This window comes from Vipera ursinii (assembly GCF_947247035.1).
Source record: "Vipera ursinii genome assembly, chromosome: 3".
NCBI lineage: Eukaryota > Metazoa > Chordata > Lepidosauria > Squamata > Viperidae > Vipera > Vipera ursinii.
The window spans coordinates 189,817,774-189,839,109 of record NC_139516.1 but is presented as its reverse complement, the minus strand read 5'-3'; the positions used below and the strand labels follow the sequence as shown (position 1 = coordinate 189,839,109).

The window sequence follows — 21,336 nt, the reverse complement described above, 5'->3', positions numbered from 1 at the left end:
ACCACATCTCCAGCATTTTGGCTGATAATTCAGATACATACTTGCAAGCTTTTTAGGATCTAGATGCCATCTATAAAACATTTTATAAAAGTTCTCTCTTAAATTTTGAGCTTGTGTAAATTTTACGTTCCTCACCCAAATCTTTTCCCACGTGTCCATTGTGATGGCTTCCTGGATGTTTTGGGCCCATTTTATCATACAATCCTTAACAAGTTCTGTTTCTGAATCAATCTCTATCAATGCAAGATATATCCGTTTAATATGTGCTGGTCCCTGATTTCTAATTTGCTTCATCAGATTTTCATCAGTCATTGTAAAACCATTTTTCTGATCTTCTTTCCACCTGGCCCGTAGCTGAGTATATTGGAACCAATTTTGAACAATCTTCTCGCCTCGCAAGAGACTATATGGCTTCAAACACCAAACATTTCTTTCCAAGCTTAAAATCTCCTTGTACGTAGTCACATCATGTTTGAAACCAGCATGTATATTTTCTATTGCGTGTTTTGGAATTGCCCACAATGGTATCTTACAATCTAACTTATGTCTGTACTTCTTCCAAACTCTCAGCAAAGCCTGTCTTAAAATATGCACTCTAAACACATTATCTACCTTCTTATCATACAACAAATATGCATGCCAGCCAAACAGCAAGTCGTGGCCCTCAAGATTTAATAATCTCTCTTGTGTCAAATTAATCCAATCACTTATACCTGCTAACGCAGCAGCTTCATAATATAATTTAAAGTTAGGCATTTTAAGACCACCTCTTTCACGAGTATCCTGCATAATCTTAAGTTTAACTCGTGGCCTTTTCCCTGCCCAAACAAATTTGTTGATACCTCTCTGCCATTCCTCCAAATTAGAATCTTTCTTAAGAACCGGTATCATTTGAAATAAAAATAAAAATTTAGGCAGGACATTCATTTTTACTGCTGCGATTCGCCCCAACAAAGACAATTGCAGTTTTTCCCAACTCTCCATTTCTTTTTGGATTTTTCCCCATAATTTTTCATAGTTATTTTTATATAATTTTGTATTAGAGGGCGACAAAAACACCCCCAAATATTTAACCCTTTTAACAATCTCAAATCCAGTTAACCCTTCTAAAAGGGCCTTTTGCGATGCTGTCATGTTTTTAGCCAAAATTTTAGTTTTCTGTGCATTAACTTTAAATCCAGAAACCTTCCCATATTGCATTATTATCTCCATCAGGTCCACAACAGAACTCTCCGGCTGGGTCACTGTAACAACCAGATCGTCTGCGAACGTTCTCAATCTATAATCCTGATCTCTAATCTGTATACCCTTAATTCTTTCTGAATTTCGTATTTTTACCAATAATATCTCCAATGTTAACACAAATAACAAGGGCGATAACGGACACCGTTGCCTTGTGCCCTTCTCAATATTACATACTTCTGTCAGGCTATTGTTAACTATTATTCGGGCTGTTTTTGATATAATTCCCTGATTGGTTGCAAAAATTTATCCCCAAAATTCATTTTGTCTAAAACTTTCATCAAAAATTGCCAATTCAATTGATAAAAAGCTTTTTCAGCGTCTAAAAAAATTAGCGCCGCAGGGATCTGGTTGTTCCTTTCCAAAAATTCCAACACATCTACTATATGCCTCACATTATTTTTCATTTGCCTACCACTAATAAACCCAATTTGATCCCCATGAATCACCCGTTGCAGAACCCTCATCAATCTATTAGCCAACACCTTAGCAAATATCTTTCTAATCTTCTTAAATCTTTCCTACAAACAGCAAAGTAGTGGGATTTACTCCAACAGATATGAGCTTGCCAGTTAATTAAAAGGTCTGTCAGAGAATTGATGAAAAAATATACTTGCGTATAGTCATCCTGAAGCTGCATATGTAGTGCAGTGAGCTGGAATTTTAGGGAACTTTTCAGCATTTTGGAAAATTTTTGCAAGTGAGGCACAAAGGCATTTTCACACAGGTAACTCAGTTACAAAGGCTGACTCAACTCCAATCTATTTAATTATCCCTGCATAACTTTTATAACAGCTGCTTGGACAAACTGATTCATTTGGGTTTCTTGCAGCAATACTTCTATTTCAAAAAAATCACTATCATGTATATCCAAGGATGATATTCACTTCCATTCCAGGACTGAATGCAACAGAGACAATACAATCTATTCAGAGGAGCAAGCATAAAAACTAACCGGGAAACAGACTAAAGTTCAGGAATTCAGATAGGTAGCAAAGTTCAGAATGTATGGGTAAAACCTGTGAGCAGTGACAGTGCCTTCGTAGTGGAGGATTACAATACTTATCCTAAGCTGATGTTGACCAGGAATTAGTATTCCTTCAATACTGAAGGTATCAAGCTCTCCAGTTGCTCTGACTTCCTTTACCTCCATTTGCTACTATCAAATCAATTGGACTCTACTGAATTTTGCTCAATATTGGTCTGCTGTTTCTATAATTCACCACAATATTTTTTCAAATATATGTTTTGTCCACTGATTATCTATTTTAGTTAAAATACTTTATTTAGTTGATTATTGAAATATATTCATTATGCTTGTTTTTATTTAGTACTGATACTGATAATAATAATAATAATAATAATAATAATAATAATAATAATAATAATAATAATAATAATAATAATAATAAAGTTGGAAGGAACCTTGGAGGTCATCTAGTCCAATCCCCTGCTCAGGCATGAAACCCTATACCATTTCAGACAAATGGCTGTCCAGTCTCTTCTTAAAAACTTCCAGTGTTGGAGCATTATATATGAGTAATTATAGTTAGATTCACAGTTTAAGACTGGTGGAAACATAGTAATGCTCACCACCTTTGTAACCAATGCTATCAGAAAAATATGTCATGGCGTCTTCTATAATTTCCAGGGAGAGGTGCATTTCAAGTTAAACGTGAAGTACAGGAAAGTCATTGCATAGCGACTACAATTCGGACCAGCAATTCCATCACTAAGAGATGAGGTTACTAAGCGAAATATCACATGAGCATCATGTGACTATGACTTGCAAATTCATTTCTGTGTTTTCCATTAATTCTGCCTGTTGGAAGCTGGTTGTGAAATTCACAAATGGCAATCAAATGACCATGGGATGCTGCAATGGCTGTTAGTGCAAGATTTTGTTGCAAAGCCTTTTTTCCACCCACACTGTTGTAATTTTGAATGAACACTAAATGATGCAGTTAGTAAGTGAGGACTACCTGTACAAGAAGCTGTTTCCTAGCTATGCTCCATAATGAGGAGGAACTGGCAGTGGCAAAATAAGCATTTATCATTTAACATATGACTAAGAGCTGTAAACAATCAAACTCCAGATAGAATATACTAACTGCCACATGGGTTTTTACAAGCAAGATTTGGCTTAAGAGGTTATACATTTGCCATATCCTCAACTTCATTTAAGATGTTAGTGAGGAGGCATATTTGGCACAAATTAGTTGGACTTCCAATTACAACCAAGACTGTATACTGATACATATAATTATGACATAGCAATATAATTTCAAATATGTAACCTCACCCTTTCAGATCAATAACTATTACCATTTAAACAATATAGTATGTTTCGATACGAACGCTAATATAAAATGAACATAAAATTCTTACCTATTTCTGTAGTGGTCAATGTTGAAACTTTCTATTTTACACTTTACTTTGGTGTAGACATCTTGAACATCCACTGAGGCACTGAGATCTTCTAACTCGCCAACCACACATATCTCTGCAGTATCCAATAAAATTAGCCAGTTCACCAACAAGTCACATGATTATTTTGTAGAAATGGAGAATAGTTTGCCTTAATTTTAAACCAATATAACTAATAGCTCTCCCAGAAATGTATATGGGAAGCTCATATACAATTCGATTTCCCCTACTCTTAACCTTACCCACCAATGGGCTTAGTACGAAGGCAATTCGGAAATAAACCTCTGTTTGGTTATCAATGACAGACACTCGCAGATACACAACTTTTATTATACACATTAGAAAACTATAACATTATATTACTTTTTGACATTATCACCATTCAAATTGAGGCACTTGTTATAACATCTTACAAGGTTTCAAATTCGTTAGTAGTAGTCACAGCACCAAATCTGGGCTATTGGGGGGTGTATGTGATCAAAAATATCCCAATGGAACTAATTCAAAAGTTCTTGGGTGCGTCTAGCAGTGTACGGATGAGCATTATCGTGAACCAACACCACACCTGAAATCAGCATGCCCCAAAGCTTGTTTATGGATGGCTCGTCTGAGTTTTCGTAATGTTTCACAGTTGACTTCTGAATTAATGGTCAAACCACACTCCATGAACTTCACTAGCAGTACTCCTTTGGTGGGATTTTCTATGGCAACACTTCTAATGTGCTGTTGGTTCATGATAATGCTCACCCGCACACCACTAAAAGCACCCAAGAACTGTTGGGATGTTTTTGATCACACACACCCTATAGCCCAGATTGGGTGCCAAAAAGTAATCTAATGGCTTAGTTTTCAATCGTGTATAATAAAAGTTCTGTATCTGTGAGTGTCTGTCATGATTATCAAACAGAGATTTATTTCCAAATTGCCCTTGTATACAGATATTATTTTCATAAAGAGAGGGACAGCGGCTGGATTTTGATCCATAAACACAGCCATGGAGCTAAGTAAAGCTATGTGCAGACAAGTACATGTTGCTAAATGACAATATGCATATACCTACTACTATAAATCCATCTAGTTCACAGGTCTGTAACCCGCGGCTCCGGAGCCGCATGTGGCTCTTTCAGCTGTCTCCTGTGGCTCCCAGTCCTCTGCCATGTGCAGTCCAAAAAAAAAAGTGGGACTAAAAAAGTTCAACCAATCAATTCAAATATGCAGGGTAGGTGCATATCTCGCCTTGGCTCCACTCTTTAGTCAAATCCTGTTCTGCGCATGTGCGTATGTACGCGCATGTGCACACATTTTTTGCGGCTCCCAGTTTTTCCTTTTGTGAGGGAACCGGTTCTGAGTGGCTCTTTCACTGTTTCAGGTTGCTGACCCCTGATCTAGTTATATAATGTCTAACTGCTATTATATAACCTATGTCTTTTAACAGATAGGTCAATCCTTAAGAAGCCATTAAAATCAGTATACAGTGCACATAATCACTTGCTCTATAGCCATATTTAAGATTCTGCTGACTGGGATGTGATGGGTGGAAGAAAGTCAATTACAGCCTCATTGTTGATAAGGCATAATTGTTCTATTTATCCTACTACCTAACATAAGGCTGGCAAACCATTGGCTCTGGTCTTAGGCAACATGCATTTTATAGTCCTCAGACCCACCCAGAAATGTCATTCAAGTCTAGTGATAAAACAGAGACATTGAACAAATTTTGGTCTGTCTTCTTCTCTCAAACATGGAAAGTGGATAGATATGTTAAACCTCCATTGGGAAAGCATATTTTGAGCAAATATGTAAAACAAGTTCTGTTCCATGATGCTTTTGCTTTTTAATCTGAAATGTAATACCTGTGCCTTTGTTTTCTGGATCTGGTGCAAATAACTTTACAGTAAGCTTCGGCAACATCCACTGCATCCATAAACTCACACGTCCACTTGAGATGCCAATATTGCTTGTTGTTTGCTCTAAGGTAACAGAATCTGAGAATGGAGAATCATCACCGCCTTGCAGAGATTCACCCTGAGAGAGAGAGAGAGAGAGAGAGAGAGAGAGAGAGAGAGAGAGAGAGAGAGAGAGAGAGAGAGAGAATAAATAATTGAAAATATCAACCGTTCCTACTCATGTTAATAAAAAAAGTATATCTGAAAAAAAATTCTGACACAGTAAATAAAACATGTAAATAAAATACTTTGCAAGATATGGATTATTAAGTCAGGTCTGTAAAGTGAGGAAGGACCCTGATGTACATTGTTATGAACAATTTCTTCCCCTGTCTGCCCACAAAATGTGCTGTTTCTAAACTGGTACTATTCTACAATGATAACCAGAAACTAGGACATAAAACACTTACCCATTTCCAGTAACACTAAGTTACATCTTTCACACATACTGAGGACACTGTTGCTGAATATACTTTGATACATACATATAAACAGACATAAACCCAATCCTGTCATTTCTGATGTCTACGGATTTACTAACTTATCTAGCACTGCAACAGATTGCATAGCTAGAATGATAGAAAACCATGGCAGGTATTTTCTTATAATCTAAATTCTACATGGTGGCCCTATTTCTATAATGTTGCCTTCTCCGTCATAATCCACAGGGAACCAACTTTGAGAGAGAGAAAAATTTTTTTTTTGCATAATTGAACCCCCTGCCAATACAATTTAATTAGGAGACAAAGAAAAAAGAAAGGCCCATTTAATTAAAATCAAAATATTCTCAGTATTGATTAGAAATGAAGTTCAAGTTTTTAATTCTCTGAATAGATATACTATTCCCAACATTTTATAAAAGAATTGTTTTCTATGTACTTGAAAGCAGGAGCATTATATACTATCTTAGCTGAATATGCCAAATTGTAATCAATAGACTACCCATGAGAAGTACAGAGAAGTTGTGCCCTTCTCTCCACACAAATACATTGGTCTGTAACGATTTAATTAAATAAATGATTTTCATGATAACAAATCTAAACCAACAATAATAAACAAAGATATCAAATTGAATACAAAAATAACATATATGCCATGGGAAGATTGGACTGAATTTTTTAAAATGGCTAGCACTCAAGTGTTTTGATAATCTAAATGAAAAATGTTCTTTCATAGAAATATGTTTGTGTTTAACATCTGGAAGCTACATATACCAATGTAATGTATGATTTTAAAATTACTTTGGGAAAAATGACTAAATTGAAATATTCTAAATACATTGATGATCAATCATGTTCTAACTGTTAATAAGAAAGCAACAGCTTTTTTTGCATTCATTAAATCCAGCATGATTGCAGTTAAAAATATTCAAATAATTGAGGAACTAAGCATTTAAGTACATATCACAGTTAACTTCAAAGGCTAAAATCTATATTCTAATAAAAGCAACAATAAATCTCATAGCAGTTCCAAGATCTCAGATGGCGTGAGATAAACACTGCACTTTATTTTTTTCACTTTCTTTTTTTAAAATTTGTTTCTAGCATAAATACAAAATACAAAACACAAATAGTAGGAAAGATAGGGGATGGAAAGACAAAGGGAAGAGTGCAGAAAAGAAGGGGAAAAGAAAGAAAAGGCATTTTATAATGAGCCACTAAAGCAGAGATAGGCAACCTTTGAATTTACGGCTTCACTTGTCCAAGGGCCATATCATAAAAAAGAGAAGAGGCAAATGACAGCAACCAAGATAGAAATAAAATTTAATTTCATTTTAAAAACATTTGAAATAAGTCTGGGAACTTCATTAAGGTCTGGAAGGGGAAATACTATATATCTTTGTATCTGAGATTGTCATAGATGAAATATAATATTTATCCATGTGGTATAAGCACAGATGAATGTTCTTGGTAACTGATAATTCAAACGATCTTTGAATTGTTCTTAAATTCAGGAGAATTTCCTTCACTAACATAAGAGGAATTTAGGTTGGCAAGAACACAACAATGATTGCTACCAAGACTATAATTTGCAGATGTTTCCCAAGAGCAGCTATTCTTTTTTTTTTTTAGAAGATGTGGCGTTTTCCTTCATTTACCATATGAATAGTGTTAATGTTTTCACTATGGAGTTAAATATACTTATGAAATAATAGGATATAATAGGAACGTTTAGTTTTCAATAGGTAAGTAAAAAAAAGTAGGTTGAAAATAAGGCTAAACATCTTGTACATTAAAAAGCTAAGTACGCAGGAATGTGGCTTATTTTATTTATAAAACACAGCTGAATTTCAGTATGGCGATTTGGTGGTTTCAATCTATTTTTAAAACCCACTTTCATTATAATCTTGCACATTATTGCACTTTAATTTTCAGTGCTCCACCTTTCTCTAAAAATGAACCTTATCATAATCCTTTAATGTCCATATCTACCGGTACTTTTATTTTAAATTTTATTAAAAACAATGGAAGTGAACATTCTTCAGCTTAAATAAACTTGTAAAAATAAAATGTTGTTGGGTGTCCCATCAATCCTAACTGTAAACATCAGCCTTCCAGATCCTTAACACTTTATTGAGGACTTGGTATTCACAGCAGAAAGCTAAAACGTAACTTAGAACAATTGTTCTTTTACTGATGAAAAGAAAATGTGTACACAAAATATTTGTACACTGTGATATACAAAATAAAAAACCATCTATATAAGTCTGTGCTCCAAAATTTAAATTCTAAACGTTTTTCTCTTTCAGCCTTCTGCCTTTCTCAGTCAATGGATACATCATCATTCATACAGTTCTCTCTAGCTTGGGAACAAATGGTTTGTTCCTTGTAAATATAATTCAGATTTTCACAATAAAGGGAGGGGGTGCTGCTTAACTTCTATAACTCTTACAAGAAAGGAGTCCTCCTACTCAATTCAATTTATTTTGAATTTCTAATACTTGGTATGTAGAGATGGATAAAATTTATGCATTAGTTTTATATTTGTATTCAAATTCATAAAACAAAGCCAGAATCAAAAGTAAACTATTTTTTCTACCCTCCTCATGCCAAGCCCTAAAATATACACTTTCATTCTTTACCAATTCCTGCAAAATGAACCAAAATATCAAGTATATTTTTCTTAGGAGAATTTATCTTTATTTATCTGGAAAAACCAAACATATAAGGCCTTCATCCTTGATCTGCATTAAAGCTCATGGATGACATAAGTCTGCAGCAAATTACTGTTCCCCAAGGACTAAACACTTCCTCAACTGTTTGTACTTAAGTAAACAGTAACAAGTGGTCGGTTGTAGACTGTATTACCTTTACTCTAATGCAGAGGAGGTAAAAATGATTAAGTGTTTCTAAACTTTGGTTCTTAAGCCTCTCACTCAAATTTTCATCTTCAGAACTACCCAGTTTGTATTTGAGGAATCTAACAGCTTTGGCTACATGGTGGAGCAGCACTCCCTATCAATCTATCAAAATGAAAAGAATTATTCACAGCTGGATAATATAAATAAATACTTCATATGCTATTTAATATAAACAATTTTGGGAGTGAGCCATACCTCCTCACCTTTCTACCACCAGTTCATTTATAGGAAGTCTTTTACTTGAAAGAGCTAAAGACACTTTCAAAATAATCATTTTGACCTCGGAGAAGTAGTATTCTAACTGTGAAATGTATGAAATGTTTAAGAAATGTACTTAGAGTACAGCATATTTTTGATACTATTCAAGATTTTAAATGTAAAGGTAAGGTAAGTAAATGTAAATGTAAGGTAAGTATAAATAGAATAAAGGAAAAAAGTCAAAGTGGTTCCTTGACAAATAATTTAAATATATCCAAGAATTGCTTTACCATAGGGAATTCCCGTAACAAAACAAAAACATTATAACCCTGAGAAATAAATTTATCAACTTAAAGAGCCCAACTATCTTAAAGTAATAAAATGTTATCTCCTTTGAGGCATATTAATCACTTGTCTTGATATAGTCTCTAAATATATTTATTTTTTTAAAGATCTATATGTTCAAATACTAAGTTTTAAACATAATCATAGATGCTATGTTTTGATGCTACTTCCTCTCTCTACTGGGTCAGAATATAATGAAAGAAAGTGGTAAATCCAAGAAAGGTATCTCCACAAAAAAAGATAAAATTGATAAATTTCTTAACGTTTCTAATACAAGATCATGCTAATGGTTTAGCAGCTATAGTAGTTTGTACTACAGCCTCCTCAGCAACTTTCAATGACACAAAATGATGACTTGTAGAATCATGATCTTGTAAAATAATAATGATAATGATCATATAGCAAATTTATATGGCCACCCATAATTAAATGTCTAAGGACAGCTAGACAACTGCACGATCACTCAAGTGTTATAATTGTGTACCTGCATCAAAATCATTTGCTGTTTGTTCTTTAGGCCACCCAACTCACAAATGCAAACTGTGGGCCACTCAACTCACAAGTTTAACTAGGTTAAAAAATAAAAAGGACACATGCATTCATATATTTGAATGCTTTATTCTTCATTACAAGTTTAATTCCTTGTTCTATCAGATCACTAATTTCAGTACCTCTGTAGTTGTCCCAATGTCAGCTGATGGACTACATGTACTGGTATCCAGTGGAGCAGTCCCAATACTACTTTTAACAGGTGAAACAGGTGGTACAGGTCCTGAAACAGATTCTTTATGTGCCAGAGACTGATGGAAAATTCCCTTCTTATGAATCTTATTCCAAACTTTCTCCATTAAATCTGTTAGTTCATATAGCAGTTGCACCTTAAATAAATACATACATACATAAATATATAAATAATCACTGGATATTAACATTTTCCACAAATCCAAGTTCATACAGTATAAAAAGAATACGTTTGTGATAGCATTATTACAGTATTTTCATTTGATACATATGGGAAAAATCTGCATAGAAAAACATCAAACAACAGTAGGTAAGGCTGTAAGATCTACATCACTTCTTGTACAATTTAACTTGTGGTTTTAATGAATAAACAATTTAGTTTCTGGATTATTTTATAGACTTTCACAGAAGCTGCTACTTCAAGTACAACTGAAACAAAAGCTCTAAAAACAAAAATCTAATTTACAAAATACAGGAGAATTCCATTTTTCTAGTAAGTGTGAAAATAGTCTCTATCCAATGAAGAAATGAATCGGCATTTTCAAAGCTGTCTCCTGGGATATGACTGAATATAACTATTCAGAAAACATTCTGCATAACCTACATACTGTATTGTTCAACTCAGATTTAAAGTATTTATGCAAAATAGTTCATAGTTCATAAATAAATAATAATCATGTAACTTGCCATTTAGTATATAAAAAAAACTCATGGAATATATAACCATATCCACAGCTGGATGACATACCCACTTGCCATTACACACACACACACATACACACACATACACAAACATACACAAACACACACACACACACACACACACACACACACACACACACATAATGAAGAGGTTTCAGCCTTAGGACACATCCAAGAATGACGTTGGCTTCTAATGTGGGCAAAACAGATGCAGGGAAACATTGCTGTCTAGTTTTGATATAAAGCAGGACTTGATCTGTGGATATGAGAACATAATTTATCCTTTCAGATCTTCCTGAGCTGCTTACTGGAGAATTTCCTTACATCCTGCAAAATTGATATTAATATTTAAATGTTTTAATTTAATCCTAAAAGTTAACATTCATAGCAACGCTTCCATACACATTTATATACAAGCATTTGTTAACACCTCAAATGTTCATATTTGTAATACCTTTAAGCTAGTAACTAGTAATAGTATTTAGTAATAAAATCGTAAATTAAAACTGGCATCCATGAGTAACAATGCCTGATAGATGTAATTACATTAAAATTTCAGTTCAATAGATGATGGGGCTGAGAAGGATGTGCTAAAACCAAATGTCTCTTAAAGCCATTTTTTCCCATTAGCATCAAGTTATATAATAATGCAAATGACATGAATACATGTGGATCACTCAGACTATTTCAGATCTATGAAATTTGTGCATTATAGCCTGGTAGTGTTTAGATGGAAAGCCTGTCTATCATTCATTCATTCATTCATTTATTCAATCAATCAATCAATCAATCAATCAATCAATCAATTTGTATGAGTGCCCATCTCAACAAGTGATTCTGAGCAGCTATAATGGCTTCTCCAGATGCCAGCTCAGAAGATGAAGATGAAAAGCCGGCTCCAGAGTAGGGTGTGGAAGAGCATCGGGAGGACACAGAGACTCCATGCCATTAGAGTGAATGGGCAAGAGGAGGAGAAGCCAGGAATCTTGGAGAGACTGGCAGAGGAGCAACCAGCCAAGCACTTGGCTGAAGAGGAGAGAGAAGAGACATACCGTATATACTTGAGTATAAGCCGAATTTTTCAGCCCACTTTTTGGGCTGAAAAATTCCACTTCGGCTTATACTCCAGTCAACAAAAAAAACTTACCAAGGACTTGTGCGCGGCCGAGGCTTTGGTGCTTCCGGGATCGCGCGCACCTCTCCCAAGCCACCGCCATCCGGAGACCTGCCGAAGTTTGGGGAGGTTTGGGGAGGTGCGCGCGCACCTCCCCAAACGTCGGCAGGTCTCCGGACCTCCGCGCCTTGCCTGCCTGCTTCTTTCCGTAGCGGAAAGAAGCAGGCAGGCAGGGCGCGGAGGAACGGAGACCTGCCGACGTTTGGGGAGGTTTGGGCGCCTCCCCAAACCTCCCCAAACGTCGGCAGGTCTCCGTTCCTCCGCGCAGACCTGCCGACGTTTGGGGAGGTTTGGGCGCCTCCCCAAACCTCCCCAAACGTCGGCAGGTCTCCGTTCCTCCTGCTGACGTTTGGGGAGGTTTGGGGAGGCGCCCAAACCTCCCCAAACGTCGGCAGGAGGAACGGAGACCTGCCGATGTTTGGGGAGGCGCCCAAACCTCCCCAAACGTCGGCAGGAGGAACGGAGACCTGCCGACGTTTGGGGAGGTTTGGGGAGGCGCCTTGGGAGAGGTGCGCGCGATCCTGGAAGCACCGAAGCCTCGGCCGCGCGCAAGTCCTCGGTAAGCTCCGGGCGGTCACTTGCTTCGTGTCTCCTGAGGGAAGGGGGGGCGACTGGAGCGGGCGTGTTTCCTCGCCTGCTGGGTGCCGCGATTTGCCCGGGGAACGCGCGGGCCCCGAATGGCAGCGTGGAGCGAGGAAGCGGACAGCCAGGGCTTCCCCGAGAGCCGCGGCCACACAGGGTATTCCTGTGTATTCAGGCTTGCAAAATGGCGGATCGAGCCTCTGCTGGCGGCAGAGGCTTGCAGAACGGCGGATCGGCTTATACTCGAGTCAATAACTTTTTCCAGTTTTGGGGGGTGAAATTGGGGGTCTCGGCTTATACTCGAGTCGGCTTATCCTCAAGTATATACGGTAATTGCTGCCTGGAAGTGCGGATGACCAGCCAGAGGCATGAGTGGAGAAGGGGTGTAGCTGCAGTCAGTCAGTGGAGGCAAGGAGGAATTGCTTCCCTCAACAGATCCCAGGGTGCACAGAGCCAAGCAGAGGGAGGCACAACAGAGGTTGGCAAGGCTACTCAAAAGGAAGCAGCCTCGCCCCTCCTGATAAGCTGCACCAGCTGGTGCCTACTTAGTCCAAGGCATGGAACAAAGTGGCATTGGAGACAACCATTCACTTCCCTGCATTTGTGTTCCCTTGATTCTGGACCTATGCGTCATCTGACTGGATCTTGGATTTTGCGCTTGATTCTGGACTTGGACCTTGGCTCTGCTTATTTTGGATCATATCTGGAGTTCAGATTTTGTGTGTGGATGCAGACTTGTGCCTTGCTCTTGGACTTTGTGTTGCCTAGGACTTTGTGCCTCAGCTATGTAGACTCAGACTCATTAGGGCTTTGATGTTTGCTTGCTTGGACTGGGATCGGACAGCAGCAAAACAAAATTAAAAGTATTTTTTTATACTTTTTTTTAAAAAAATTAATATATATTTTTATATATATTGAAAGTTTACTAAGATCAAATAAACCAAGGTTCACTAAATAGTTAAAGCTGAATCTTTTCCCCATGTCTCTCCTTACTTTGATAATCTGAGTATCAATAATCCCAAAAAGGAGCATAGTAGCACCTTTTCTGACTAACATATTATATTAAAAGACTCCCTCAAATCTATTGAGCAACTAGACTGATTTAAGATTTAAATTAGCATGAGATAGGACGAAAGGAGGGGGAGGGAAAAACAGGTTATGCACACGCAGATTCCATGTGACACAAATTACAAGTATTTTATCAACACATAAACATAACATAATGAAAAAAGAGCCACCTAATGGTTTGAAGAAATATCTGAAAGGTCAGGTTAGAAACAGAATGTCATGGAGAACGTCTGTGTTCATTAAGAATCAATATTGACTTGATGGCACACAATCAATCAATAAAAAAACCATGTGAGGTATCTTTTATACGTAATTTCAACGCTATAATTTAAATGCTGTTAGCTTAATTAACCCCTTCATGGATTACTGCCTTGTCGTGGCGAAGGGGCTTGCGTAATTCAATGAAGCTATGAGCTATGCCGTGCAGGGCCACCCAAGACGGACAGGTCATAGCAGAGAGTTCTGACAAAACGTGATCCACTGGAGAAGGAAATGGCAACCCACTCCAGTATCTTTGCCATGAAAACCCTATGGACAGTACCAAAAGGCAAAACGATATGACGCTGGAAGATGAGCCCCTCAGGTCGGAAGGCGTCCAATATGCTACTGGGGAAGAGCAGAGGGCTAGTACTAGTAGCGCCAGAAAGAATGAAGCGACTGGGCCAAAGCCGAAAGGACGCTCAGCTGTGGATATGTCTGGTGGTGAAAGGAAAGTCCGATGCTGTAAAGATTTTTTCACCATAGGAACCTGGAATGTAAGATCCATGAATCAAGGCAAGCTGGACGTGGTCAAACAAGAGATGACAAGACTGAACATCGACATCTTAGGTATCAGCGAACTAAAATGGACAGGAATGGGTGAATTTAATTCAGATGACCATCAGGTATACTACTGCGGGCAAGAATCCCTCAGGAGAAATGGAGTAGCCTTCATAGTCAATAAAAGAGTAGGAAAAGCAATACTGGGATACAATCCCCAAAATGACAGAATGATCTCAGTTCGAATCCAAGGCAAACCATTCAATATCACAGTAGTCCAAGTCTATGCCCCAACCACCAGTGCTGAAGAGGATGAAATTGACCGGTTCTATGAAGCCCTACAGCACCTTATAGAACTAACACCAAAAAATGATGTCCTTATCATCATGGGGGATTGGAATGCTAAAGTAGGAAGCCAAAAGATAACCGGAATAACAGGCAAGTTTGGCCTTGGAGTACAAAATGAAGCAGGGCACAGGCTGATAGAATTTTGTCAAGAGAATACGATGGTCATAGCAAACACTCTTTTCCAACAACCCAAGAGACGGCTCTACACATGGACATCACCAGACGGTCAACACAGAAATCAGATTGACTATATGCTCTGCAGCCAAAGATGGAGAAGCTCTATACAGTCAGTAAAAACAAGACCAGGAGCTGACTGTGGCTCAGACCATGAGCTTCTTGTTGCAAAGTTTAGGCTTAAACTGAAGAAAGTAGGGAAAAGCACCAGGCCAGTCAGGTATGAATTAAATCATATCCCCATGGAATATACAGTAGAGGTGACAAATAGATTTAAGGAATTAGATCTGATAGACAGGGTGCCTGAAGAACTATGGACAGAGGTTCGCAACATTGTTCAAGAGGTAGCAACTAAAACCATCCCAAAGAAAAAGAAATGCAAGAAAGCAAAATGGCTGTCTGAGGAAGCTTTGCAAATAGCTGAGGAAAGGAGGGAAGCAAAAGGCAAGGGAGAAAAAGAAAGATACGCCCAATTGAATGCAGAATTCCAGAGAATAGCTAGAAGAGATAAGAATGCCTTCTTAAATGAACAGTGCAAAGAAATAGAAGAAAACAATAGAATCGGGAGGACCAGAGATCTTTTCAAGAAAATTGGAGAGATGAAGGGAACGTTCAATGCAAAAATGGGCATGATAAAGGACCAAAATGGCAGGGACCTAACAGAGGCAGAAGAGATTAAGAAGAGATGGCAAAATTACACAGAAGAACTATACAGGAATGAGCTTAACGTCCCTGATAATCACACTGAGGTGGTCACTGACCTCGAGCCAGACATCCTAGAATGTGAAGTGAAGTGGGCCTTAGAAAAGCTGAGCAACAACAAAGCTAGTGGAGGTGACAGTATTCCAGCTGAGCTATTCAAAATCTTAAAAGACGATGCAGTAAAAGTGCTACACTCAATTTGCCAGCAAATTTGGAAAACTCAACAGTGGCCACAGGATTGGAAAAGATCAGTTTACATTCCAATTCCAAAGAAAGGCAGTGCCAAAGAATGTTCAAACTATCGCACCATTGCACTCATTTCTCATGCTAGTAAAGTTATGCTTAAAATCCTACAAGCTAGACTCCAGCAGTATGTGGATCAAGAACTACCAGAAGTACAGGCAGGATTTCGAAGAGGCAGAGGAACCAGAGATCAAATAGCCAACATACGCTGGATCATGGAGAAAGCTAGAGAGTTCCAGAAAAACATCTACTTCTGCTTCATTGACTATGCTAAAGCCTTTGATTGTGTGGATCATAACAAACTGTGGCAAGTTCTTAAAGAGATGGGAGTACCAGAACATCTTATTTGTCTCTTGAGAAACCTATATGCGGGCCAAGAAGCAACAGTGAGAACTGGACACGGAACCACTGATTGGTTCCAAATTGGGAAAGGTGTCCGGCAAGGCTGTATACTGTCGCCTTGCCTATTTAACTTATATGCAGAGCACATCATGAGAAAGGCAGGGCTAGAGGAGTCAAAAGTTGGAATTAAGATTGCTGGAAGAAATATCAACAACCTAAGATATGCAGATGATACCACTCTAATGGCAGAAAGTGAAGAGGAACTGAAGAGTCTCTTGTTGCGAGTGAAGAAGGAGAGTGCAAAAGTTGGGTTGAAACTAAACATTAAGAAAACCAAGATCATGGCATCCGGCCCTCTCAATTCCTGGCAAATAGATGGGGAAGAAGTGGAGGTAGTGACAGACTTTATTTTCCTGGGCTCCAAGATCACTGCAGATGGGGACTGTAGTCAAGAAATTAAAAGACGCTTGCTCCTGGGGAGGAAAGCCATGGCAAATCTAGACAGCACACTAAAAAGCAGAGTCATCACCCTGTCAACAAAAGTGCGTATAGTCAAGGCTATGGTTTTCCCAGTTGCAATGTATGGCAGTGAAAGTTGGACCATAAGAAAGGCTGAGCGCAAAAGAATTGAGGCCTTTGAACTCTGGTGCTGGAGAAGACTCCTGCGAGTCCCTTGGACTGCAAGGCGATCAAACCGGTCAGTCCTAGAGGAGATCAACCCTGACTGCTCTTTAGAAGGCCAGATCCTGAAGCTAAAACTCAAATACTTTGGCCACCTAATGAGGAGGAAGGACTCACTGGAGAAGAGCCTAATGCTGGGAAAGATTGAGGGCAATAGAAGAAGGGGACGACAGAGAATGAGGTGGCTGGATGGAGTCACTGAAGCAGTAGGCGTGAGCTTAAATGGACTCCAGAAGATGATAGAGGACAGGAAAGCCTGGAGGAACATTGTCCATAGGGTCGCGATGGGTCGGACACGACTTCGCAACTAACAACAACAAGCTTAATTAACTTATCTTATAACCATAAGACTAACAATGCAGAGAAAGCCTCTATCTTATTCAAATTTTATAGATTCCTTATGAATTGCACAAGTATTTATTGCTGTAAACAGAATACAAATTCAGCAGCACTTTTCCAAGGGTCTGAAGAAATATACATTAATAAGTCATCACATCTTGTAACCCTATCACTACACCAGGTACAGATCCATTGAATCAAGTTTCTGTAATATCTTTTTTTTTTAAAAAAAAATCCTTCGGAATTTGTTACAATATTTCTCACTTTTTCATTGGGAATAATTACTAGCAGAAGATTTGTCAGATTTCAAGATTCAACAAATGTTTCACAAAGGAAAATGATCCACAGAAAGCCAACATCATATGATAATATTTATTGCTGTAGAATATTCAGCTGGCTGTTCCACAACCCTTCAGATTCTGTGATTTATGTGCTTTTAAATTGATTGATCTTGTATTCTGTCCTTATTTAAGGGACTGTTTCTACTTTTATTCCTTTTCTTTTTGTAATTACTGAGTGGCACTGGTATTTTATTTCTGTGCATTCTTTACATTTTAAACTTGTTTTTTATATTTGATTCATGGCTAACCATGTTGAGTGACTGCTTGGTTGGAAAAGAAGAAAGAAAATATTTATATAAATAAAGTCATTTTCTATTACCCTCATAGAAGGTATTTTTACTTTAGTTGAAATAATTTGATGCTTAATGAGATCAGGTACCTTTGTTAATTTCTACAAAGAGTACATTAATTCATTTCAACAAATGTATCCACTTTGACAGCAAAGCAGGGCCTCAATATTTAACAATACATCTGCAAGTGATTTCGTTCCATCAAATCCAAGATGCACTTATGTGCTATAGCTATTACAGATGAATCTAAATTACGAAACATGAAAGAGCTTCAAAGCAAATCTTAATCTAAGTATCCTGATCTTGATGACTTAGTTTTTATAGGAAAGATGCTTAAAAAGAAAAGAAAAAACCACAATTCTTATAGAATCAGAACAATACTTAAATTAAGCAATTTTAATTTGTTCCAATAAATTAAATGTACCAACCTGAGGATTTGAGCATTTTACTTCAAGCGATTCAAGGTCAACATGAAGACATACAACAAATGAGTGCCTGGATTCTGATCCTGCAGTGGGCAACACTTGTGAAGTAACTGCCAGAGTAGAAGTGCAGCCAACAGGTTCTATGATATTAAGGGTCAACTGCTGCCCCAGAAGCGTATAGATGCTGAAATAATTCAGACTGATTGTCCAAGGAAAAGCATCTCCTTGTTAATCAAAAGGAAAGCAAAAACAAAAGTAAAATATGTACATAAAGGAATCATTCCAAATGTGGATTATCCTCATATAAAACTAAGTAAAATATTTCTGGATTATTCCTTCACAAAACTAATAGAAATCTAGTTCCAGTATTTAGTGATACTATTCAAGATCACATTCTATGTTATGTAACACAGAAGTGTTAATTTTCTTCACAGATATAAAACATATCATACATTGCACACATCATGAATATGCACATTTATATTCTTTGTTTTGCATCTACCTACATTGTATTGTTGTTGATATTGAGTTTAATGTTGCCCAAACTGAACAATTTTAAATTACTGTTTCAATGGAAGATTTAAACCTAGTCTCTATAAGAGATTTAATATTAATTTGGCTTTTCTGGATCATGCCCTTTGATGTTTATCTTTTGTTAGAAGAGATAGTGTTAATTACTGGGATTCAGAAACAGACAAAAATATCTTAAATATTACTTTGAGTAACACATTACTAAGGTAACAGTGTTGTCACCAGCTTTCATGTAAAAGAAATAAAAGAGAAAAGTAATATCTTCTGTTTTCCTAATGCTCTTTTGTTTAGCTATGGGAGGTAAGGACAGCAACTATGTTCATAAGACTCTGAGAGAAGGCATGATATTCTGGGATAATTCAATTCTGCTACAGGAGAGCTGTGATATGATGACTCTTGGTTTGTATGTGTGGGAGCAAAAAGATGCTTAGATAAAAGATGCTTTGTTAAAAACAATGTATTTTGTTTTGAAGAAATGTTCCAATTAGGAAATTGATGCAAATGCAATGAAAAAAACACTACGATTGCTATTATTGCTGTATCTCCGTTACTAAATGAATGAATGAATGAATGAATGAAAGAATACCTAAATATCTTTTCCTATTTAATTAGACTGAAGACTATTTTCTAGATTAATACTAGTGGAGTCCTTGGTGCTCTCTGAAAATGGTTGTTTTCTTGCAGGCATTTCATTACCCAACTAGGTAACATCATCCATGCAACTAAAACAATCAAGCTCAGAGAGCACCAAGGACCCCACAGTTCAATTCTGAGCTACACAGAGTTCTTCTACTGATAAATAATATTCGACAAATGTCACCATCTTATAGTAAAGCTACAAATCTATTTGCCTCTTTCTTGGCATTCCCTGTTGCCTTTTTTACTTACTTCACTTTATGTCCTACATCAGGGGAAGAAAATTGTCTTTACATAATAATACAGGCAAATATTATTCTTTAGTTTCTTTACTAGAAGTAAAAGTATTATGTTACATTTAACTAGGTATGCATGTTTTTATCCCATGGGGAATCACTGGGTTTAGCTGGAGATGAAAATATTTGTTATTCACAAATATAGTTAAATATGATCCACTCATAAGATATCAGGCTTAAGCTTACAGACATTTCATTACCAAAGTGCTGAACACTGATGATGTTACCTAGTTTCAATAATGAAACGTCTGCAAGAAAACAAACAACCTCAGATAACACCTATTTCAACCTCAAGCTATAAATATTTTCCTTTATTTAATTCTTGTCTCATGCAAAGAGTGTTTGAAAAATGAAGAAAATGTTTAAAAAAGAAGTAATAGAAAATAGTTGATCGAGCATTTTAAAAAGAATGAAGCATTTTGAAAAGATTAAGGAAGAATGTTGATATCAAGCTACAAAATTCATCTTAGAAAATAGTACCTCATTATAACACTCGTTCTTTTGGAATTTGTTGTCTCTTACCTTCTTCAAGTATTGGTCTTGACACAACAAAGGGAATCTCTTGGAGGGGTTCCATGTACTTGTGCCCTGCACTCATAATCTTTAGAAGGGGTAAGCAAATGACAAGAGTTCCAGGCATATTAGTCTGCCCATGGTACCAACTACGGACAGTGCCAGGAATATCACCAGATACAATAGTACTGGGAGATGGCAGGCTGTCATTGGGAATGAACACACAGCATGACTGCACTTCCAGCTGGAAAAAAAACAACAACATACTTACTGTGGCCCTAGATCTAAGGTTCATAGTATAACAAGCATCAAAATTGGTTACTAGATATTTTTCATGTTTAAATAATAAAAAAATAACCACACCAAGTGATCTGTATTTTTGTAATTTGTAATTTTTGTGTGTGTGTGCATGTGCATGTGTTTCTCAGTCAATACCTAAGAAAAGTCCTATTGATTTATTCAGGAAAACTGGCAGAAAAACATGCCTATCTGCCTTTTCACACATCTTTTACTAAGGAAGATGATTGATTTGGAAAATTTAACAGTAACAAAAATCCATTTGTAGTTTGTTAGCTTCTGATAGCATAAACTAAGATATCAGAACTGACTCAAATCTTGCTTCTTTTAGTGACAATTTTTCCATTTCTTTGAAGTTCACAGAGAATGACGTGTATTATGAAGACTGCATCATTCTCAAGAAATGCAGCTGAAATACCACCTTTGTTACATTGCCAAATATTCTCATTATTGCCAAAACCGCATACAGCTAAGCACTGTTTGTGTTTTGTAGCTATGTGCACATGGAATGCGATAACCAACATAATCTCCTGGGCAATTTAGGGCATGTTTAGATTTAAAAAAACAACAACCCCTAAAACCAGAATGCTTCCAGCTTTCCTCTTAGAGAAGAAAGAACTGAAAGTATCTAGG

The 21,336-nt window shown here is 37.2% G+C and overlaps 1 protein-coding gene across 2 annotated transcripts in view; it reads right to left on the bottom strand.

Annotated features, from left to right (window-relative positions):
- The window catches only part of VPS13B (vacuolar protein sorting 13 homolog B), a 354,177-nt gene that overhangs the window by 187,812 nt on the left and 145,029 nt on the right, over positions 1-21,336 (bottom strand). For both annotated transcript variants that reach the window (XM_083358950.1, XM_083358949.1), the window contains exons 23-27: positions 20,416-20,650; positions 18,434-18,654; positions 10,191-10,397; positions 5,523-5,694; positions 3,631-3,745 (exon numbers count right to left, since the gene is read on the bottom strand). In XM_083358950.1, coding sequence (XP_083215076.1) covers positions 3,631-3,745; positions 5,523-5,694; positions 10,191-10,397; positions 18,434-18,654; positions 20,416-20,650 — 950 coding nt within the window. The remainder of the gene's footprint in view (positions 1-3,630; positions 3,746-5,522; positions 5,695-10,190; positions 10,398-18,433; positions 18,655-20,415; positions 20,651-21,336) is intronic.